This window comes from Malaclemys terrapin, chromosome 1 (assembly GCF_027887155.1).
Source record: "Malaclemys terrapin pileata isolate rMalTer1 chromosome 1, rMalTer1.hap1, whole genome shotgun sequence".
Taxonomy (NCBI): Eukaryota; Metazoa; Chordata; order Testudines; family Emydidae; genus Malaclemys; species Malaclemys terrapin.
This window is the reverse complement of record NC_071505.1, coordinates 235,857,228-235,881,403: the sequence shown is the minus strand read 5'-3', so window position 1 is coordinate 235,881,403 and position 24,176 is coordinate 235,857,228. Positions and strand designations below refer to the sequence as shown.

Sequence of the window (24,176 nt, the reverse complement as noted above, 5' to 3'; positions counted from 1 at the left end):
AATAATGAAGTAATGGATTATTCCACTCATCACTTGTTTTGGGGTTCTTAAAAAGAAAATGCTTTTGGGGGGAAAGTAGCAGAAAAAGCTGTCCACCAAAAATTGCAGCAGTGAGGTTTAGCATCATGACTGCCATCCACACCGTCTTCTGGGACCCTGGAATCTACTGTAACACCATTAGGCCTTCATCGTTGATCATGATACTCTGACCAGACCAAGGGACCCAGATGCCACCTCCATCTGTGTTGGCTAAATCCCAACTACCACTTGGGATGTGAGACTTCCTTTTTCAGACATCAGAGGGGTAGCCGTGTTAGTCTGGATCTGTAAAAAGCAACAGAGAGTCCTGTGGCACCTTTAAGACTAACATCATCTGACAAAGTGGGTATTCACCCACGAAAGCTTATGCTCCAATACATCTGTTAGTCTTAAAGGTGTCACAGGACTCTCTGTTCCTTTCTCAGACATACACCCCTTGTGTGTCTTTTTTCTTCCCCACCTTATTTCTTCTCTTTCCTCTCTTCTCTCTTCTTTTTCCTCCTTCTAATAAGAATCTCTCTCTTCTTTTCCCTCCTTTTGTCTAATAAGATTCTGGCTTAACCAGCCAAGACTGTATATTTTGCAATGCTGCTGTAAGCCAGTGACTAGACAGGCAACTAAAAGCAATGCCCTTAACAACCTGACACAGGTACAACTTCGCCAGGTCTCAGAGTAGCTGATTAGAGCAGAGGTTCTCAAACTGTAGTCCGCTGACCACCAGTGGTCCGTAAGCTCCATTCAGGTGGTCCGTGGGCAGTTCCCTCTAAGGTGTGCGCCTGGGCAGCTGCACACAAGAGAATGAAGGGCTATCCACCTAATTAGTAGAGCCGCGCAGGCGGGGCTCCACTAATTAGGTGCCTGGTCCGTGGAGAAGATGCACATGTAAGATGAGGTGGTGGCCTTGAGGGGAATAAGGGGTAGGTGGGAGGGGGCAATGGGGTGAGAAGAGAGGGTGGGGGGAATCTGGGACATGCAGGTGGCCAGCCAAAGAGGCGACTTTCCCAGCTTCAGGGCTGCGGCTGCCAGGGAGAGATGGCCCTCCTTCCCAGCCTCAGCTCTGTGGCTGCTGTGGTGGGGGAGAGACGCCCCCCTCCTTCCCAGCCTCAGCTCAGGGGCTGCTGCAGTTGGGGGAGAGAGGGAGAGACACCCCCCCTTCTCAGCCCCAGCTTGAGGGCTGCCGTGGCAGGGGAGAGAGGGCACATCCATCGCATTAGAAAGGTAAGACGACTGATATTAAAATATGAGTTGTATGCTTTTATTTGTAGAACCCCAAAATGTTAATGATTAAGTTTGTTTTTATATAGCTTTTATCCGAAGCACTTTACAATAGTTAGCTAACGGTACAAACAACATTTGGAAAGATCATTAAGTGGTCCACCAAGACCCTCAGCAATTTTCAGGTGTCCGCGAAAAAAAAAGTTTGAGAACCACTGGATTAGAGCATAAACTGTGCCTGTGTTTCTCCAGCAGTGAGGTTACAAATGAGACTTCAACACCAGACACAGAAGCTGCATTAGCTATCCCTGCTGTTCATTTCTCCCCCCTTTGTGTGTGTTTGTCTTCGTTTCTTTTAGAAAAGGGGATCAGACTTCAACAACAACAGCTCCAGTCCACAACAAATAACTTGTTCTCTTTCCCCCCCAAAAGACAGTTATTACCATCTTTATTACCATCTAAAAGTCTTCCAGATGGGGGAAGAGGGAGTATCTTCTAAAATCTCTCTCCAGGTAAAGGGAAAGAGAACAAGGTACATTGTTAAAATGGAAGCCTTATTTAAATAATTAACATTTCAAATGCTTTAACTGTTCCCTTCTTTTTTGAATCTTTAATAAAAGGTCAAACATTGTAATGATGTTTGCCATGGTACTAAGCAGGCTGAGGTCTCTGTATACTGAACCTTGTTTAAATATGGATAGTGACAGGGTCACGTTAACACCTTTCCATCTAAATTATTATAGTTATTGTTCACTACTGTCACACGGGTTAGTATTGGTAACAAAAACCTTGTATCAAGATAGACAGCCTTGCAGCTGAGGTGTATAGCCATCCCAGAGCAACTAGAAGATATTTAGAGAAATCAGTGATGTGCCTGCCTCCCCCTTTCCAGAAGAGTAAAGAGAGTTGTCAGAAAGGGTCCCTTTGCTAGGAACCAAGGACGGGAGCAGGGGGCAGAATCAGCAAAAGTTCTGCCACTCCAGCTCAGAATCCCAGGAGCCAGAAGATAACTCTGAGAAATGGCTCAACCGAGATGCTTGTGGTTGATCCCATTGTCATCAGCCTCCCAAGATCTCCTGATTGGTCCTTGCCAAGATGCACCACAACATAGTAGGAAGTGGAGAATGTGAATAGAGTGTGCCCAGCCTGCTCTCTTCAACAAAATGGGAGCAATGGTGTTCAATCCTGCATTAACGTCCTATCACAGTAGGGCAAGTAAAGATCCTCGGAAAGGGATTGAGGAAACTTTCAAAAGATACCAATATTTTGGACACTAGTAGCCTAGAGCTAGTGAGGGTGTGAATAATGGTGCAAGAGTTGCAGGAATGCAGGAAATTGACAGAGCTGAAGACAGATCAGACCTATAACTGCTGGCCAGTAAAGAGGTGAGGCGACAAGCAAAAAGGCTGTTGGCTGGGAATTTGTCTTAGGGAAATTAGCAAATGCACCTTCTATTGTGCAGTTGTACTTGGAAAAGTGACTATGAAAAATGGCACTTACTTATCTTATCTGCTCCTTGTTCCTCAGAATAATTTCTGCATGCACTATAGACTAAAATAAATCTTGTCTCCTTTTTACTCCTGTTAGCCTTGCAGAAATAGCTGGTTTCCATTCTGACTCACGCATCAACTGCTTTTAACTAAGCTCCGGGTGCATTATCTTTTACCGCTGCTGCTGCACCACCCATAAAACATGACTTTCAGATCCCAAACTGAGTTGGCAGGGGCTGGCAGGTATAGGGTGACCAGACAGCAAGTGTGAAAAATTGGGACATAGGGTGTGTGGGGGGAAGAGGCGCCTATATAAGACAATGTCCCAAATATCGGGAGTGCCCCTATAAAATCGGGACATCTGGTCACCCTAGGCAGGTAAAGAAAAAGCATCACTTTACATATAAACTGAGTGACTGTGAAAAGGTATCAGTGAGAAGCAACAGCCCACGAACTTCAAGCTGCTGTTTTCATAAATTGTGTGTGTGTGTGTGGGGGGGCTACTAACACCTGCCTCCTTCAGAACCAGAGCAAGTCAGGGGTCCAGCTAGGGTGACCAGATGTCCTGATTTTACAGGGACAGTCCTGATTTTTGGGTCTTTTTCTTATATAGGCTCCTATTACCCCCCACCCCCTGTCCTGATTTTTCACACTTGCTGTCTGGTCACCCTAGGTCCAGCCCAGAGGCTGATGTCCCTCCAGTTACTAAGGCCTGGTCTACACTACGACTTTAATTCGGATTTATCAGCTTTAATTCGAATTAACCCTGTAACCGTCCACACAACGACGCCATTTAATTCGATGTAAAGGGCCCTTTAAATCGATTTCTGTACTCCACCCCAACGAGCGGAGTAGCGCCAAAATCGATTTTAGCAATTCGAATTAGGGTTAGTGTGGCCGCAATTCGATGGTATTGGCCTCCGGGAGCTATCCCACAGTGCATCATTGTGACCGCTCTGGACAGCAATCCGAACTCGGATGCACTGGCCAGGTAGACAGGAAAAGCCCCGCGAACATTTGAACTTCATTTCCTGTTTGCCCAGCGTGGAGAGCACAGGTGACCACAGATACCTCATCAGCTCAGGTAACCATGCAGGCTGATAATCGAAAAAGAGCACCAGCATGGACTGTGAGGGAGGTACTGGATCTGATCGCTGTATGGGGAGAGGATTCAGTGCTTGCAGAACTTCGTTCTAAAAGACGAAATGCAAAAACTTTTGAAAAAATTTCCAAGGGCATGATGGAGAGAGGCCACAATAGGGACTCTGAGCAGTGCCGCGTGAAGGTCAAGGAGCTCAGACAAGCCTATCAAAAAACAAAGGAGGCAAACGGTCGCTCCGGGTCAGAGCCGCGGACATGCCGCTACTACGCCGAGCTGCATGCAATTCTAGGGGGGGCTGCCACCACTACCCCACCTTTGTTCGTGGATTCTGGGTCGGGGATAGTCTCGACGCCTGAGGATTCTGCCGATGGGGTAGAGGAGGAGGAGGAGGAGGAGGAGGATGAGCTTGCAGAGAGCACACAGCACTCCATTCTCCCCAACAGCCAGGATCTTTTTATCACCCTGACTGAAGTACCCTCCCAAGCCTCCCAAGCCAGTACCCAAGACTCTGACCCCATGGAAGGGACCTCAGGTGAGTTTACCTTTTAAAATATAAAACTTGTTTTAAAAGCAAACGGTTTTTAATGATTACTTTGCCTGACTTTGCATTCGCGGTCAGTTCAGCTACTGGAAAAGTCTGTTAACGTGTATGGGGATGGAGCGGAAATCCTCCAGGGACATCTCCATGAAGCTCTCCTGGAGGTACTCCGAAAGCCTTGCCAGAAGGTTTCTGGGCAGTGCATCCTTATTCCCTCCTCCATGGTAGGACACTTGACCACGCCATGCTTGCAGCAAGTAATCTGGTATCATTGCCTGACAAAGCCTGGCAGCGTATGGTCCCGGTGTTTGCTGGCATTCAAGCAACATCCGTTCTTTATCTTGTTGTGTAATCCTCAGGAAAGTGATATCACTCCTGGTAACCTGGTTGAAATACGGGAACTTAATTAAGGGGACAGAGGTGGTCGTTCCTACTGGGCTGTTTGCCTGTGGCTGAAAATAAATCCTTCCCTGCAGTTAGCCAAGCGCAGATGGGAAATTGGCCCTGAAGTTTTCCGCGTTTGGCTAGCAGGGATCTTCCCTGTTACCAGCCACGCGGTGGGGGGAGGGTACCGTGATCATCCCAGAGAATTCATGGCGAGGGGGGGGGTCGGCGGCGGGGGGGGGTAGTTTGGTGCCTGCAGGGATCTTCCCTGATACCAGCCACGCGGTGGGGGGAGGGGTACCGTGATCATCCCAGAGAATTCATGGCGGGGGGGGGGGGGGGGTTAGTTTGTTTTCTGGTGCTGCTGAATGTTAACAGAAAAACCGCAGCACTCTACTTGCCTGAAGGGGCCCAGACAAGCCCCCCCACACTGCCCCCCCCCCAACTGGCTGAGATTGGCCAGGCTTCTGCAGCACTCTACAGGCTATGCTTGGTATGTGGGAAAGGAGGGTGCAGAAGCTGTAAAACAATGGCTTACCATGGCCGCATGCAAGCCGAATTCTGTTGCCCAGACCTGTGATCTCTAGCAGCAAAGCCACAAGCACTCAGCATTAAGAGGCAAAATGCGACCTTGCACAGAAATCACATGTGCTATGTAATGTGAACAGTGTTGGTCACCGTGAAAGAGTATAAGCATTGTTCTGCAAAATGTAGCTTTTAAAACAATTCTCTCTTTTTTCCCCTCCCTACAGCAGCTGCAAATTCCTCAAGCCTCCCTCCTCCATCCCGAAGGTTATCACAGATAAGGCGTCGTAAGAAGAAGACGCGGGAGGACATGTTTTCTGAAATTATGCAATCCAGCAGGAGTGACAGAGCTCATCTGAATGAGTGGAAGGAAACAGTTTCAAAGTATAGGAAAGAAGTCAGTGAACGTGAGGAGAGGAGGGACCAACGTGAGGAGAGGAGGGACCAACGTGAGGAGAGGAGAGACGATCGAGATGAGAGATGGCGGCAGGAAGACCAGAGGATGAAGGATGCAACGCTGGGGCTGCTCCGGCGTCTGGTGGAGGTTCAGGAACGGCTGCTGGAAAACAGACTGCCGCTTCAGCCCCTGTTCCACCCTCCCCCCTCCCCATGTTCCGTATCCTCCTCACCCAGACGTGTAAGAACGCGGGGGGGGGAGGCTCTGTACACCTTCCCATTCCACCCCAGTAGACAGCCCAAGCAAAAGGCTGTCATTTTTTTAACCTTTTCTTTGTGGCTTTTTCCTTCCCAGCAATCCTCCTCCCAAATACCACCCGGGTTCCCTCCCTCTTTTTCTAATCTATTAATAAAGAATAAATGATTTTTAAATGATAGTGACTTTATTTGGTTTGAAAGAAAGATGGGGGAAGGAGCAGGGTGGGTTCCTTACAGAAAATCAGTCAGTAAAGGGGGAGGGTTTTCATGAAGGAGAAACAAACAGATATTTCACACGGTAGCCTGGCCAGCCATGAAACTGGTTTTCAAAGCTTCTCTGATGCACAGCGCTTCATGGTGTGATCTTCTAATCGCCCTGGTGTCTGGCTGCGTGTAATCAGCAGCCAGGCGATTTGCCTCAGCCTCCCACCCCGCCATAAAGGTCTCCCCCTTACTTTCACAGAGATTGTGGAGCACACAGCAAGCAGAAATAACAATGGGGAGATTTCTTTGGCTGAGGTCAGAGCGAGTCAATAATGATCTCCAGCGACCTTTTAAACGGCCAAATGCACATTCTACCACCATTCTGCACTTGCTTAGCCTGTAGTTAAACAGCTCCTGACTCCTGTCCAGGCTGCCTGTGTATGGCTTCATAAGCCATGGCATTAAGGGGTAGGCTGGGTCCCCAAGAATAACTATGGGCATTTCAACATCCCCAACGGTTATTTTCTGGTCCGGAAAGTAAGTCCCTTGCTGCAGCCCTTTAAACAGAGTAGTGTTCCTGAAGACGCGAGCGTCATGAACCCTTCCCGCCCAGCCCGCGTTGATGTTGGTGAAACGTCCCTTGTGATCCACAAGTGCTTGCAGCACCATTGAAAAGTACCCCTTGCGGTTTATATACTCGGTGGCTTGGTGCTCCGGTGCCAAGATAGGGATATGGGTTCTGTCTATTGCCCCACCACAGTTAGGGAATCCCATTGCAGCAAAACCATCCACTATAGCCTGCACATTTCCCAGAGTCACTAACTTTCGTAGCAGCACCTGAGTGATTGCTTTGGCTACTTGCATCACAGCAGCCCCCACAGTAGATTTGCCCACTCCAAATTGATTCCCGACTGACCGGTAGCTGTCTGGCGTTGCAAGCTTCCACAGGGCTATCGCCACGCGCTTCTCAACTGTGAGGGCTGCTCTCATCTTGGTATTCTGGCGTTTCAGGGCAGGAGACAGCAAGTCACAAAGTTCCATGAAAGTGCCCTTACGCATGCGAAAGTTCCGCAGCCACTGGGAATCGTCCCAGACCTGCAACACTATGCGGTCCCACCAGTCTGTGCTTGTTTCCCTTGCCCAGAATCGGCGTTCCATGGATAGAATCTGCCCCATTAACAACATGATCTCCAAAGCACCGGGGCCTGTGGTTTCACTGAATTCTGTGTCCGTGTCCGTGTCCATGTCCTCATCATGCTTGTCGCTGCGCTGCCGCCGCCTCCTCGCCTCGTTTTTCTGGTCCTGGCTGAGCATAAACTCCACGAGAACGCGCGAGGTGTTTGCAATATTCATGAGTGCTGTCTTGACCTCAGCGGGCTCCATGCTTGCCGTGGTATGGAGTCTGCAGTGTTCACCCACCCAGGAAAAAAGGCGCGAAAATGGTTGTCTGCCGTCCGTTGCTTTCATGCAGGGAGGGAGGGAGGGAGGAAGTGAGGCTGTACCCAGAACCACCTGCGACGGTGTTTTTTGTCCCATCAGGCACTGGGATCTTAACCCACAATCCCAATGGGTGCGGGAGACTGCGGGAACTATGGGATAGCTATGGAATTGCTACCCACAGTGCAACGGTGCAGAAATCGACGCTAGCCCTGGTACTTGGACGCACACCACCGAATTACTGTGCTAGTGGCCGCACTCATTTCAACTTTATACAACCTGTTTCTCAAATCCGAATTATCTAAATTCGGATTAATCCCGTAGTGTAGACATACCCTATGTCTTGGAGGAGCCATGACGGGGCCTTTCCACCTACGCAGAGGGACTTGCAGCGGCGGGGCGCTCTCTGCAGCGCAGCGTCCCCGCTGTGCTGAGCACGGTGCTTTGCGCGGCGCCGAGCAGGCTCCCAGCCCGCAGGGGGCTCCCCTCGCTCAGCCCGGCCGGTGCAGGGCGGGAGGGGGCGTGTGCGGTGCGGTGTGATCTCCGAGCCGCCGCTCCCCACCGCGGCGGCTGGGCAGGAGGCGGCGCCGCGTTACACAACCATTACATAATAAATAAGCCGGTGCGGGGGGGCCGGCGCCCGCGACTGGGGGAGGAAGCGAGCGAGGCAGCGCCGCCCCCCGGGCCCGAGCCTGCCGGGAAGGAGGCGCGGGCAGGCGGCATGGAGTAGGGGCCGGGCCGGCCCGGCGAGCGGAGCGGGCAGCATGGAGCTGAGCCCGGGGCCCTGCGCCGAGATGCTGCAGGTGGCCGAGGAGGCCTTTCGTGGCGGCAACTTCGAGCTGGCGGCCGAGATCTACGGCTCGCAGCTGGCCGAGCTGCCGCAGCCCGAGCGGGGCCTCTGCCTGCGCCGGGGGGACGCGCTGGCCCGCGCCGGCCGCATGGCCGAAGCCCTGGAGGCCTACAGCGCCGCCGCCCGGCTGGCCCGCCTGCGGCCCGAGGAGCTGCGGGAGCTGGCGGAGAGCCTGGCCCTCAGCCTCCGCGAGAAGGCGCTGCGCCTGCCGCCCTGGCCCGGCGGCGGCCCCGAGGGGGCGGGCGAGGTCCTGGGCGACCCCGCCTGCTGCCGCCCGCCGGAGCTGCTCGGCTGCCCCCTGTGCCGGCGGCTGCTCTGCGAGCCGGTGACCCTGCACTGCGGCCACACCCAGTGCCGGCGCTGTGCCGAGCCCGGCGACTGCGGCCGCTGCCACCGGCCGCGCCGCGTCGCCGACGCCCCCGGCCCCGCCAGCGCCCGGGTCAACGTGGTGCTGGGCAACCTGCTGGAGAAGTGGCTGGAGGGGGAGAGCCGGGCGCGGCGGCTCCGCGCCGAGGGAGACGAGCTGCGGGACAAGCAGGAGCTGCCAGCCGCGCTGGAGAAATACAACCAGGCCCTGGAGACCGGTGAGTGTCCGCACAGCCCCGGCCTCCCTGCGCTGGGCCCTGCGGCCTCGCCCTTCCCCGCTCCCTGCTCTCGGCCAGGCTGCAGCAGCAGCCCCCGGCCCGGCCTCCCCCAGTGTCCTTTGTCTCTAGGCGCTGCCTCGGGGCTGGCCGCGCTGCACTGTGCTAAGTCCACGTGGGTCAGTGTGTTCGAGCGGCGCGTGCTGCTGCTGGTTCTAGTTTAGCCTCCAGTTCCTACTACCGCTGTCCTAAACCATTTCCCTTGCAGTGCCCTCTGGCTCCCTGTTCCAGAGGACGGGCACAACGCAGTGGATTCTGGGAGATTAGGGACGACCACCCGTGTACTCCACGGAGAGGAGTGGTTGAGCCGCTTCAGCTAGCCTACGTGCACTCTGACAAGAAAAGAGTTTGCAATGATCCCTTATAGACCCGCATGCACGTAAAGGACTTGTTCCAACAGGTTTATGTGAACATAAAGTGTATGTGTTAAGAGGCTAGAATGGTTCTTTGGCTGTTAAATTCTTTAGCACCCTTACCTTCTCCGTTACCTCCCTCTTTCCACTATGCTCCAGCAGCACCGCATGCTGCTGTTGTCACAGTATATTTGGGGGGGCAGCAGCCAAAGAAGGGGGTGGGTGCTTTCTGCCTTGCCAAGCTCTGCCACACTCTAAATATCTAGAGGAAATCAACCTGAAATCCTAGTCCGTGTAAATGAGTTACACATTTTTTGATGCTACACCTGGCCTTGAGTTGTCCTGACAGTTTCAGTGGCTTTACAATCACATTTTCCTTTAAAAATAGAACAGCAACAACAAAAAAACCTTTCTCCTGTTGGTATGTAAAAGATCCGTGCAAACAGTATATATGGGGAAACTCAAGGTGCTGTCAAATGAAGTGAAATAAGAGACTAACTTCTTTTTAATTAGTTAGAAATCTAGATATAGTCTAGTCTACTTTAATACAGTAATTACATTCACCTCTTAAAATTAATTGTGTTCCTTAATAGTGTGTGTGTGTGTGTGTGGAATTCTCATCCCTTTCTAGTAATGAATAGCGAAAGTGAAGCAATATAATTCATTTAGTATTTGTACTATTTGTTACATTTTTTACTTGGGACAATATAGACAGAGTAGTCAGTTTTGCAATTTGTGTCCACTTAACACTGGTGTTCATTGCTTACTCAACACTGCAGTTGACTGACTTGTGAACATAGATGGGGACTGTTTGTTCTTTGTGGTGAATAGTGGAATAGCAAAGCAGCGATGGAAATATATCCAGTACTGTCTTGTTATTGAAATTTAGTAGTCATGGAAGCATTTCTACTGGTCTTGACCTGTGAAAACTTTATTTTGAAAACTTGTGTTGAAAAATGCCCTATTTGATATAGTAGTTTAACTTACATAAGCAAAATTGAAACAGGGCACTCTTGAATCAAAATAAGTGTCCACACACAGATTTGCACTGAAATATCAAAAGGTGTGAATTACCAGTTTAATTATTTTGGGGTAAGTTTGTGTAGACAAGCCCCTAGAGTATTTCTTCATTCTCTCTCTGAAATGGTTTTGTGAGCCTTTATGTCTCAAAAGTTATAGTAAAATATACCCACTATCTTAAAAGTTTGCTTTAAAGAAAGGGCTGGTATTTGGAATGTGCAGGAATATAAATACAAACCTGGCACAGTATTTGGAAATGCACTGCCAAGTAACACTGTCACTAGTATGACAAATTTCAAATGACGGATTAATTCTGGCCTTGTAAAATTGTGCAAATAGCTTAAAATACTGATTCTTACTGTGGTCTGGAGACCACTACTTGATGATTTGTGGAGAGTTGGCAGGTCACACTGCCCTAAGAGCACCTTTTTAATAAATAGATGTGCTTTAAAAAAAAAAAAAAAACCTGCCTTTTGAAAGAGCCAGTCTTTCACAGGAAGAGGAAAGGAAACAGGCGCCATCTTGATCTTTCTTGAGTGGTAACAGCTAATTTAGACCCCATCATTTTATATGTATAGTTGGGATTATGCTTTCCAATGTGCATTACTTTGCATTTATCAACAGTAAATTTCATCTACAATTTTGTTGCCCAGACACCCAGTTTTGAGAGATCCTTTCGTAGCTCTTTGCAGTCTGCCTGGGTCTTACAAAATTAATAAAGATAGTTATCTACAAATTTTGCCACCTCACTGTTTACTCCTTTTCCCAGATCATTTATGAATATGTTGATAGGGGTCCCGGAACAGACCGTCCCCTGGGGGACACCACTATTTACCTCTGTTCACTCTGAAAACTGACCATTTATACCTACCCTTTGTTTCCTATCTTTTAATCAGTTACCAATCCATGAAAGCACCTTCCCTCTTATCCCGTGGCAGCTTACTTTGTGTAAGAGTCTTTGGCGAGGGACCTTGTCAAAGGCTTTCTGAAAATCTAAGTACACTGTATCCACTGGATCCCCTTGGTCCACATGTTTGTTGACCCCCCTCAAAGAATTCTAGTTCATTGATGAGGCATGATTTCACTTTACTAAAAACATAAAAAGAAGAACAGGAGTACTTGTGGCACCTTAGAGACTAACAAATTTATTAGAGCATAAGCTTTCGTGGACTACAGCCCACTTCTTCGGATGCATATAGAATGGAACATATAATGAGGAGATGTATATACACACATACAGAGAGCATAAACAGGTGGGAGTTGTCTTACCAACTCTGAGAGGCCAATTAATTAAGAGAAAAAAAAAAAAACTTTTGAAGTGATAATCAAGCTAGCCGAGTACAGACAGTTTGATAAGAAGTGTGAGAGTACTTACAAGGGGAGATAGAGTCAACGTTTGTAATGGCTCAGCCATTCCCAGTCCTGACACAATCAACTCCGGTTTGAATAAGGACTGGGAATGGCTGAGCCATTACAAACGTTGACTCTATCTCCCCTTGTAAATACTCTCACACTTCTTATCACACTGTCTGTACTCGGCTAGCTTGATTATCACTTCAAAAGTTTTTTTTTTTTCTCTTAATTAATTGGCCTCTCAGAGTTGGTAAGACAACTCCCACCTGTTTATGCTCTCTGTATGTGTGTATATATATCTCCTCATTATATGTTCAATTCTATATGCATCCGAAGAAGTGGGCTGTAGTCCACGAAAGCTTATGCTCTAATAAATTTGTTAGTCTCTAAGGTGCCACAAGTACTCCTGTTCTTCTTTTTGCGGATACAGACTAACACGGCTGTTACTCTGAAACTAAAAACATATTGACTCTTCCTCCACAAATTATGTTCATCTATATGTCTGACAATATTGTTCTTTATTATAGTTTCAACCAGTTAGACCGGTACTGAAGTCAGGTTTACAGGCCTGTAATTGCCAGGATCACCTCTGGAGCCCTTTTTAAAAACTGGTGTCACATTAGTTATCCTCCAGTCATCTGGTACAGAAGCTGATTTAAATGATAGGTTACAGACTACGGTTCTGCAATTTCACATTTGAGTTCCTTCAGAACTCTTGGGTGAATACCATCTGGTCCTGGTGACTTATTGCTGTTTAATTTATCAATTTGGTCCAAAACCTCCTCTAATGATACCTCAATCTGGGACAGTTCCTCAGATCTGTCACCTAAAAAGAATGGCCCATCAATGGATGGGCAGGAATAGTCTCCCTAGCCTCTGTTGGCCAGAAACTGGGAATGAGTGACAGGGGATGGATCACTTGATGATTACCTGTTCTGTTCATTCACTCTGGGGCACCTGGCACTGTCCACTGTCGGAAGACCGGATACTAGGCTAGATGGATCCCTGGTCTGATCCAGGAGGGTCATTCTTATGTTCGTATCTTCTGTGGCTGGAGCTGCCAGTAGTAGAGAAATGTCAAGGGGAGAAGGAAATCAATTGGTAGGGTATTATGTGGAGGTAGGAGAGAAGAATCTGGGGAATGGAGGACCAAGCAGTACAGTAGTAATATACAATGGAGAGAAAGGAGAGTAGGGGGGAGGTGGAGATAAAATGAAAAACAAAAGTAGAATGATAGTATTTCTTTTTTTATTATTAAAGAAGACAGCTTCTTGTATCCTTGTCACAGACTAGACATTTTTCCAGAACTGTGCACAAGTGATGGCTGTTTCCATCACTGCAACGAGGTCCTCCTTTGTACAGGTCTCCCCAAGGAGTCTGCAAACAAGCAGGTGATCCCTGGTCTGCACTTCACAACACTCACATGTATTGGTGTTTAGAGTAGCCCCATTTGATCATGTTAGACTTTGATCTACCAGTTTGAGTACATAGGCGGTTCAGACATCACCACATTAAACAGACTTTATCAGCCCCTCCAGGAAGGTCCTCCTGGGGGTACAAATCTGTTTCAGTGCATCCGACTACATGCAATCTTTCATTCCTTAACTCAGTAGTGCCTTGCCAGCTGTGGTATCCAATGACACAACACTGGTCATAAAACTCTTTTGTGATTTAAGGTATTTGTTTACTCCTGTGTGACCATATAACGGATGCCATCTGCTGTGATCTTTCACTTTGGCTTGCTACCTTCCTCTTGATATCAGGTGGTGCAACACCAACCAGTAAGTACAGGCTATCCTTTGGTCTTGGCTTTAGACATCCTGTTTTTACATGACAGCTCTCATTTAGGACAGGATCTAGTTTCTTATCATGGATGGATCGTTCCCACACTGAACATGCATACTCTGCAATTGAGTAGCACACAGCAATAGCAGTAGTTTGCAAAGTAGCTTGATAGCTCCCCACTTTGAGGTGACCAACTTTCAAAGAATGTTGTTGCAAACACTAACTTTCCCTTTCACCTTCTCTACATGTGTTTTGAAGGAAAGCATTTGGTCCAAGGTCATCCCCAGGTAGACAGCGTTCAGGTGATTAGCCTGTGGGATTCCATTTCAGTTGGTGGTTAATTTCCACTTCGCTTCTCGATGGCATAAATGAAAAGCCATCACCTGTATCTTGGTTGGGTTGATGTGAAGCTGGTTCTTGATGTAGTAAGTTGAGATGTTGCTCATAGTCTGTTCTAGACGATGGCAAAGTCCTTCTCCTGTGACGTGATGCATAGATCATCAGCCTATGTGAAGCACCTCATATTGCTCTGTATGCGCTGGTCACTGTGTGTGTGTAATTGTATATAAAGGGTTGGTGCTAGCACACTGTCCTGTGGGAGACAATTTTGTTGTCTCAAGTGGCTCCATTTCTTACACAGTGCTATGTAAAAATGTCTTCTCCAGAAGAGATCAGATGAGCTGCACTAGGTGGTGGTCATGCATCGTATCATAGACTTTGGTAAGGAGGTTTTGTTGGCTGACTGTATCGTATGCAACTGAAAGGCCTACGAACACACCGCCTGTTATCATCCCTCTCTTGAATCCCTCTTCTACATGCTGGGGGATGTTTAGTGTTTGGCCAGTGCAGGACTTTCCTAGTCTAAATTTGGCAGTATTAGATCCTGTTAGATATGACGTGAAAGGCAATTATAAAGGTGGCATAGGAGTGATACTGGCCTGAAGTTCTTTGGGTCAGAAGCATTCTTTCCTGGCTTCAATAGAGCTATTACACAGGCTTGTCACCATAATTTGGGTAATCTAAAGGTTGATGAACAATTGTTAAAAAGGCATAATACCCATAAGGTGGTTGCAGGACCAAAGTGCTTAATTTGCTCCATGCATATGTCAAGTCCAGCTGCTTTGCCATTCTTCAGGTGACTTGTTTCTGTTTTCGGCTGCTAGTGTGGTAGTGCTCAGTTCTGCATCCTTGACTTATTGCATTGAAGACCATTACAGTTGCTGTAGTTGCTATAGAGGGCTCATGCAAAAAGAATAGGCAGTCTTTGATTGCTAATGGTATGAAAAGTGTTTTGAGAGACTGTTACGATGTTTCACAGTGTGAAAGCTTGAGAATGAATGCTGGTAAATGCAATAAAAATTGGTAGTTCTTATTTTTTAGTCCCACTATTGATTTTGTACCCAGTGCATCAGACTTCAAAATGAAACACTTATCTGCCTGCGGTTGATGACTCATTATGCAGCATTTCTAGAAAATCCTTTCAGACTGGTGGTGAAAAGGTCCTTCATGTAAAATATACACTGGAACTCCTGCTTCACTCTGTCATAGTTGCATGGGAGAAACTTGTTTGTGGTCAGATCTGTGAGCCTTTGGCCATACACAGTTACACTTTCAACAAGATTAATTGCTAGAAATAACTTACTAATGTTTACATTATTGTCTTAAGAAAAGTTGACACGGCTGTAAATAAAACTAAGGGCTCCATGTCTTGCACTGTTAAATATGAAACCATGTTTTGACCCACAAAGAGAAGCTATGTAACTATTGTTTGATTATCTGAGTCTGCATACCATTCCATCCAAACAGGCACATCATTTTATTTAGGCAAAAAGTATACATGCAAGGCATTCTCTGCAGAACATCTTCCACAGGGAAATTAAACAAAAATTGTGGGTATCCTGCATTTTTTCTTTCTGCTCCACCTTTACACTCACTTTGCAGGACAATCTTGAATAGTCTCTCAGAACAAAATAATTGATTTCAATCTCTCTATTGGGCAGTATGTGTACTCTGCTCACTTTGTTGTAGCAACATAGTATAATTATTTTTTAAATGACTTAGTGAAATGAGGACCAAAACTCAAAGGGAGTGGAGCTGGAGATGCAAACATGAAATGTTTAGATGAGGTGCGGGGGGGAGGGGGGAAGAGGGATGGGACCAAGCACCATCTGGATTAGCAGGCAAAAGAAAGGTAAATTAAACCTGTTGCACCACATACACCAACTGAAAGTATGCCAGTGAATCTCCTACTGTACAAAAAAAGACGACTAAAGTAAAACAGCTCAGATACTTCATCACCAACAGAGAATCACTATCTTGAGTAAGGCTGGGTCTACATTACCCGCCTGAATCGGCGGGTAGAAATCGACCTCTTGGGGATCGATTTATCGCGTCCCATCGGGACGTGACAATCGATCCCCGAATCGACGCTCTTACTCCACCAGCGGAGGTGGGAGTAAGCGCTGTCGACGGGAAGCTGCAGAGGTCGATTTTGCCGCCGTCCCTACAGCGGGGTAAGTCGCCTGCGATACGTCAAATTCAGCTACGCTATTCGCGTAGCTGAATTTGCGTATCTTAAATCGACCCCCCCCCCTGTAGTGTAGATGTAGCCTAAGATTGCTTCCCCCTCCACTGTGTCCTTGATCTAGGGAGGACACTTGTCTCTGGAAAACATGTTCCCTTTCTTCTCCAAAGTGGTGGACAAAGCATTAAGACAGGGTAGGTGACCATTTGTACTTCTTCCAGGTTATGCTGTTAGCGGCCAATATGGATTGGGCCAGAGAAGCTGTTTTAGTCTCCTTCCCCCTCTTAACTGTGGATAAGTGACAGGCCAGTTCTTCCTGCTTTAAAGTCTCATCCTAAAACAAATATACAGCTCAACAATATAATCTATGCTAACCTAGAGGGGGGCAGAACAGACCGTTCGAATGGAGCAGGAGAAATAACAGACTTGATGTGGGGTAGTATCAGAAGTGGATTTTTATGTGTAGAAATACTTTGAGCTTTTGTTGTGAAGCCTTGCTTTAATCCACTAATTCCATCATTAATAAACTTAGTCCACTTTTGGGACCTACCAAAATAAATCTGGTGGTGTGTGTAGATGTTGGGACTTAAATAAGGTTGCTATCCCTGTTAAAATAATCAGGATTGTAACTGATATGTTCTAATTTGGAGGCAGTTGCCTCACTGCATGAGTGTAGCTGGATTACTTAATAGTTATCTTGGACTTGCCTAACTATTTTTAAAAATAGTGATGTATACCTAAACTGTTCTAAGAACTTTCTTAGTTGTATGTATTCTACTAGTTGTTGAACTATAGAACCATAGGCTGGAACATAGGCACTGACTTCTACTGGCGCCGGTGAGTGCTCGATCCCCCTGTGCCCCCTTCCCCACAGTCTCCACCCTCTTTCTGCCCCTATTCCTACTCCTTCCCCAAATCCCCAGCCCTGCCTCTTCCCCGCTTCCTCCCCTGAGCGTGCCATGTTCCCGCTCCTCCCTCCTCCCTCTCGGAGCTTGCTACAGCTGTTTGGTGGCGGCAAGAGCTGGGAGATAGCTGGATGAGTGGGGACGGGGCACGCTCAGGGGAGGAGGAGGTGGTGAGGTGGGGAGCTTGGCTGCTGGTGGGTGCAGAGCACCCACTAATTTTTCCCCATGGGTGCTCGGCGCCTATGGCCTGAAACATTGAGGATCTTCAGTGAGATTCACAGCAGCAGATCTTAACTCCAGTGACTGAAGTGGCAAATAACCTTGTTGATGTTTGTCTGATTTGGGTTTCTCGGAATTCAAGCTGATTGAAGAGCCGTTGTTCAATTTAACTTTGCCTCATACTGATCTGCTACCTCATTCTGACTTGTTTCATTTGAAGCAGTAGTGAGACAGTAGCATTAACAAGAGTAGAGGAATGGAATGGCAGATATATGAGTAAAATGACCAGAAAACTGTCATGGCATAGACTACTACAAGTTACCAAGCACATGTGATCTGGGATATCCGCTTTTCCATTAGCTCCACTATTGCGTGTCACAGGCAGAGAATGTGAGGGACCAAGGTGGAACAATGCCCAAGGCCCCTGCCATGGCACCCACAGAAATCCCTCCTCCTCTTACCCAGAGACTGAGATGAAAGTGCTCTGTTGATAACTAGATTTAGGAATAATACAGTATTTCTGTACATCTTCTAGAGCTTTGGAAGTGTCCTCTGAACACAAGAAATGCTTTTTCTGTAACAAAATAAAATATATTTTGAAGTTGGGCTACTGTATGTTTTTAAGGAACTGTGCAATTACTGGATGAAGTAGGTGGCAGTTATTCACCAAGGAAGTTGACTGAGTAAGGGTGTGCAATTCAAAGGTACAAAACCCAGTTGTGACCATAGATTGCATCCGACTTCCATGCATAGAATAAAAAGGAATTAAATATGGCATATAAGCTTTTTTGTATGCGGTTACATTCAAAAATTACTGGCAATATAATCCAGCAGTTAAATGTTTTGCCTGTCTTTCAGGTTTTGTATGTGTGTAGCCTTCTTAAATTTATATATGATGGCTAACAAGCTAGAAGTATTTGAGTTGCATGTATGTATCTGGAATATGCTCTATTTTGGAGATTATACGCAGTTAACAGATTGTCTTGTTTCATTCCTGTGGGGGCTGAGAAGGAATGTACTGTATGTTCCACACCACACTGCTGACTTTAAGTTTATGGAGATATACCTATCTCATAGAGCTGGAAGGGACCCCGAAAGGTCATCGAGTCCAGCCCCCTGCCTTCACTAGCAGGATCAAGTACTGATTTTGTCCCAGATCCCTAAGTGGCCCCCTCAAAGATTGAACTCACAACTCTGGGTTTAGCAGGCCAATGCTCAAACCACTGAGCTATCCCTCCCCCATTTCAGTTTAGTTTGGAGCTAATGGAATCTGGGCTGTGATCAATTCTAGAGGGAGAGCAGACGGTCACTGGCTGGGGGAATTGGTGCCTTCAGTTGCCAGAAGTTCCTCTGAACCTCTTTGGATAGCAAACATTGAGCTATCAAGCCAAAAGAACAAATTTTCACGCCTCTGAGCACCTCATAAATAAGGCTGATATACCCTTCTCAAAGGTAACAAGACAGCAGTAGTTTTGTGGCAGTAGCCACATGATCTCCTCTCCATGCTCAACTGGACAACTGCAGTTTTTTAATGGTCTCCTAGGATGTCGGCATATTCATTCTGTTGCACATACAACTCCTGAACAAATTGCACATCTTGTAAAATAACTATGTAAAATTCTGCTCACGGGTAAGTGTGGCAAAGCTCTACTTGAAGTTAATGAGACCTTTTTGTTTACCTGGCGACCGCATATGGCCCTTAGACTTTGTACAATAACTGACATTCTGCAACCCAGACTGTACATTTGCTTAATATCTGAATGTGAGCACGAACCTTACCTAACATGAGGCCAGCAGAGCTAGATGCTATCTTTGTGTAAAGTGCACTGACTTGAAGATGTAATAGCAACCATTTCTAGTAAGGGCTTTAACAATAAATGATGCTTAAACTTAATTAAGCAGCATTTTTCTCCCAAAAGTAAAACAAATTTTAAAATCCTGTTTGTGGGCCCTCTTGAACATTGTGTCAGGGTAGTGCACGTAACACTTCTCTCATTTCCACAGTTGCAGGTGACAAAGCTGGCCAAAAGTGACTCTGTAGATTGTCTGGTGCTTTCCTACTTGTTAGCCCTTAATGCCACAAATTGTCTGTAATAGATATTGTAGCTTGTGAATTGTCATGTTATCTCGCATGTAGATGCATACTGCTAATATGTTTGCATTGAATGGTCTCTAATTTTAAAAGGAGACTTCCCAAAGAAAAAAGAAATGTACCAGGGTGGATAAAAATCAATTATTTTTAAAATAAAAAAAATCTTATAAAAAAATCTGATTTAAATAAAAAAATAAGATTTTTTTCCTCAAAAAGTATTTTATCTAAAGATAGTTTTTAATTAAGATACATTAGCTCAAAGATATCTCATTGTGGAATAGGAATTATACATTCTAATTCTATAGTATGAGACAATATATTCATGTCATGGGGAGGGATAGCTCAGTGGTTTGAGCACTGGTCTGGTAAACCCAGGGTTGTGAGTTCAATCCCTGAGGGGGCCATTTAGGTATCTGGGGCAAAAATCTGTCTGGGGATTGGTCCTGCTTTGAGCAGGGGGTTGGATTAGATGACCTCCTGAGGTCCTTCCAACCCTGATATTTTATGATATTCTAAGTTTAAGAAAAGTTTTGTAAATGAGTTCCAATCGTTCATGGATTAGGGACCCAATCTTATGGGGTTCCAGGGGCTTCAGTATAGATTATTTAGGGTAATCTTTCTATCTACCCAATGGGACTCAGTGCTCAGTCTAGAACAGGGGTCGGCAACCTCTGGCACACGGCTCGCCAGGGTAAGCACCCTGGCGGGCCGGGCCAGTTTACCTGCTGCATCGGTTCCCACTGGCCAATGCAGCTCCCACTGGCTGTGGTTCTCCGTCCCAGGCCAATGGGGGCTGTGGGAAGTGGCCCGGGCTGAGGGATGTGCTGGCCACAGCTTCCCACAGCCCCCCATTGGCCTGGAGCGGCAAACTGCAGCCAGTGGGAGCCGCGATCGGCCGAACCTACTGACGCAGCAGGTAAACAAACTGGCCCAGCATGACAGGGTGCTTACCCTGGCGAGCCGCATGCCAAAGGTTGCCGACCCCTGGTCTAGAAGATACCATCAGAGATGCTTAGTTTTGCAGTTCTCAAACTGTGGATTTGTGTCTCCAGAGATAACATGCTTGTTAACAGCAAAAATGTTTACATAAATTAATATATAGAGGTGAGAAATAAGACCTCAACTCTATTGTCCCTCTGTGAATTTGTGTACACAGAGTCAATCCCTTACCTCTCTCTAAAGATTGTTGGGGGTGGAATAGATCTGGACAAGGAGAAGTCTGGAGATAAATGTGAGAAGCAAGGGACATGTGCTTGTTTTGTTAAAATATTTTGTTTGCCTTGGGGGGGAGGGGGGGGGGGGAATCCAGAATATATAATGTTGTTGTTGTTTAAATTGTTTTATTTATTTGACTGGTGATGTTTTCCTCCTAATACAGCATGGCAAGACAATCCTCCAAATATTAATGATTAATTTGTTGAATTGGAGATATTTCACCTCCCAATGACTTCATAAATATCTGCTTCAGTTACCTTTGATAAATGAAATAACCAGTCATTCATTTTCTGATATAGCTGTAAAACTAATCTGAAAAGTTTTCAAAATAAATCACTTTAGAAATGTATAGTGTGTGCGCCTTCTAAAAATGAAACCTACATCTATCTGAGTTGTGAAAAATATGTATTAAGGTTATAACTAACAAGAAGGCATTTTTATATAGAAATCCATGATTAAATTGAGTCTTCCTAACTAGTGATTTAAATCATGATTTAAATCTATTTGATTTTAATCAAAATCCACTCTGTTCAGTACACTTGACCAGCTGACCTTTTAAATAAAGGGTATGTTTGTAAAAGATGCAGTGCACCTGCCCTTTCAGTGCGGTGAGCATTTGCAGGAACCATTCCTGCTATCCCAAATTGGAGCTCCAAGGGAAAGCTGGGCTTCACATTGCTGATATTTCTAGTAGGGGGTTGCACACGCTGTAGCTTGTGTAGACTGAGCTCAACTGCACACACCAAGAGCTCCTTGCATCCCTCCATTACCCCCACAAGCTCTCTGTATGCCACCTTCCCATCCCTCTCTATTGCAGACACTCCCTACAAACCCCCCGCCTCTCCCTCAAATCGGGTTCTCTGTTCCTCTCCTTTATACCCTTTGTCTCCTATGCCAGGGTCTTTGCCCTCATTTTCCCTCCTTCCCTCACAGCAGGGCCTTTGCTTTCTCCTCTCCCCACCCAGGTCCTTGTTTTCTCCCTCCCCTCCCCATCTCTTCTCCCACCCCTAGCCATTGTTTTCCTCATCTCCACCATGTCTTCCCCTCATTCCCTTGTCGGTTCCTGCTCCACCCTTCCACTGCCCTCTGGGTCCCTGCTTCTCCCTCCCTCCCCACCGCCCCAAAAACCATCCTGGAAGGCTCCCATTTCTGTAAGAGTCCAGGCTACAGACAGTCACCCCATGCAGCAAATTAAGCTGCTGCTTCTGATATGAGTAGGTAGCAGCAGTGGGCCCCCAGAGAGATTACTGTGCATGCAGCACTAGGCAGTCTAGACCCCTCTGCCCACAATTTTTCAACTGACTCAAGCTTTTCTAGTATTCCAATCTGCACCAAAATCACTAGGCTTGTGCCTGTTGATGCTGGCAACATTCTCTACAATTTTTGAATTGATGAGAGAGTATTTACAGAGGTTGGAGGCAGGAGGCGTTTGGGGAAAGACCTCTCAGAACACTCCAAGGATGGTGGCAATGATGCTCTGCTCTGACGCCATGAATGAAATTTGCAGCAGGGTGATGCGGTGCCCCAGTTGTCTGTGGGAGTAGCAGGAGCGATGGTCACTCTCGAGCCATCTGTTTGGTGGAATGGTATTGGTGGGAGCCCTGCATAAGAATTCTCTCAACTAAAGTGTGAAGCAGGGGACCTGCCACTTACAATCTACTTAAGTTCTTCAGTGTGGGCAGGCTCAGACCTTTTCTTTATTCTGTGTTTGTACAATGCCTACCACAGTGGGGTCCTGGCCTGTGATGAGGGCTCATATGTGCTATAGCAGTGGTTCTCAACCTGTGGCCCAAAATAATAAATAGGTTAAGAACCACAGCGCCCCCTGCCCAGAGAACCCTCCACAGAGTGGAGCCAGAAGAGGAGCACTTGAGAGTTCCCATTAACTTCAAAGTAAACTTTTACAGTGGAGTTCAGTTATTGGAGCTGCTCTGGACTCAACGAGATTTTATAGCTCACCGTAAAAACCTGACCTAGAACAGAAGCAGCAAGTTTCATATCAGAAACAATTAACTTGAAAGGCTGAGACTTGAAGTCGTAAAAGTTGCAGTTTTTTTTACAAAGGAGAAATTATGGTTCTATGTGTGAAATATTTAGGTGCTTTTTCTTTGAGTTCCCATATCTTTCTCCTCAAATGTGAAGCAACTCTCCTTATAGAGATGGAGTATGAACAGGGGAACACATTCACAGCCACTGCAGTCCTGGATTTTAACATATGAGTCCCAGCTTGGGAAACTGACTCTAGACGAGTATGATAGAAGCAAATTGTTCAGCAGAGCAGTCCTAGAATTGGGCAATCATACTTCCACTGACAGTTAGGTTAGTTGTGTTATATGCTACGTTCCAAGTTTCACATCATAATTGCGCTCTCATCTTTCTTCCTCTGAGTCTGCTCCCCTCCTTGCTTCAGAAACTCAGTGTATGTAAACTCTGAGTATGAGGCACTACAATGATCTGTTTTGAAGCAGTCCGCATCCCACCCTGTAGTAGAGGGCTGCAGGGGGTTAGAGAGAGGATCCATGTTAGCTAAAGCCAGAAAGTGAAGAAACAACGGAATTCCTGTTCAAAAGTGGGGGCTTTTACGTAATTTACCGGAATTCATTACTAGTTAAGGGAAGACTATGACATAAGTTTTTGTTTTTTTTATAGCATCCTACACAGATCAGGACCCCCTTGGGCTAGGGGCTGTACAAAGGCAGAAAATATGATTTCCTGCCATGAAGAGTTTACAGTCTAAGTACTGGATTACATAATAGCAAATAATAATGGCTCTCCCTTCTGCCCGCCTTTCTGAAAGGCCATGCATTTCAACAACCTTCTCTAGCCCAGCCGAGCAAGGAGGGACTCTGATAAGTTGGACTTCCTGAGCTGTTCACAAAGATTATGGTTGTCTTCTCTCTTTTGGAGGTAATAGGGGAAGGAGGGTCAGGTTGACCTAGTTTCCCTATGTGATAAAGAGAACTTGCCGATTACTTATTTGAATAGCTCTGAAGCACTTCCTGGTTTCTGTGCAGAAAGTGTCTGATTTGGCTTTGCTTAAGTTGGAAAATATTTCTGAAAATGGAATGGTCTTTAGCAAAAAACAAAACTAATTTGATTGTTGGGTTGGAAGATCTTTTACAGCTGTTTAAAGAATTAATCAATGTAATGTTTAATTTGCAGTACAAAGTACAGAACACCATATAACGGTTGTCAGATTACACATTTTTAGTCCTTCTGTGAGAAAGCTCAGAACAAAACACCGTTATGACTGTAAATGATGTGGGATTTTTTTTATTCGTTTTTAAAACCAAATGAAGTGTGTGTCTCTCTAGCACATGTTTCAAATGAATGATACCCTTTCTGGAAAAGGTTTGAGCTAAAAAGGAAATTCAGGCCCCTTCTTAAGTGCCCTATATATCAAATTTGCTTAAAACGTGACTCAGAAACCTGCTCCTTTTAGCTGGTGCACGTGCACAGAAAAAGAAATTAAAGTGGGCAGTACGGTTACCTAGAGACTATCTCATCCACTCATTCTTATGAGGTAGGGATTCTTTACACATGGATTATTGTTTTTTATCTTGCAGATTTCTATTCCTATTTTAACAATTGAATCTGCTTGATTGCAGAAGAGCATTAATACTATTTCAGG

The 24,176-nt window shown here is 46.2% G+C and overlaps 1 protein-coding gene across 1 annotated transcript in view; it reads left to right on the top strand.

Moving 5' to 3' along the window:
- The first annotated feature begins 7,331 nt into the window (after positions 1-7,331).
- LONRF2 (LON peptidase N-terminal domain and ring finger 2) overlaps positions 7,332-24,176 on the top strand; it is a 45,148-nt gene continuing 28,303 nt past the window's right edge. The window contains exon 1 of the mRNA XM_054009705.1: positions 7,332-9,022. Coding sequence (XP_053865680.1) covers positions 8,353-9,022 — 670 coding nt within the window. The 5' untranslated portion in view covers positions 7,332-8,352. The remainder of the gene's footprint in view (positions 9,023-24,176) is intronic.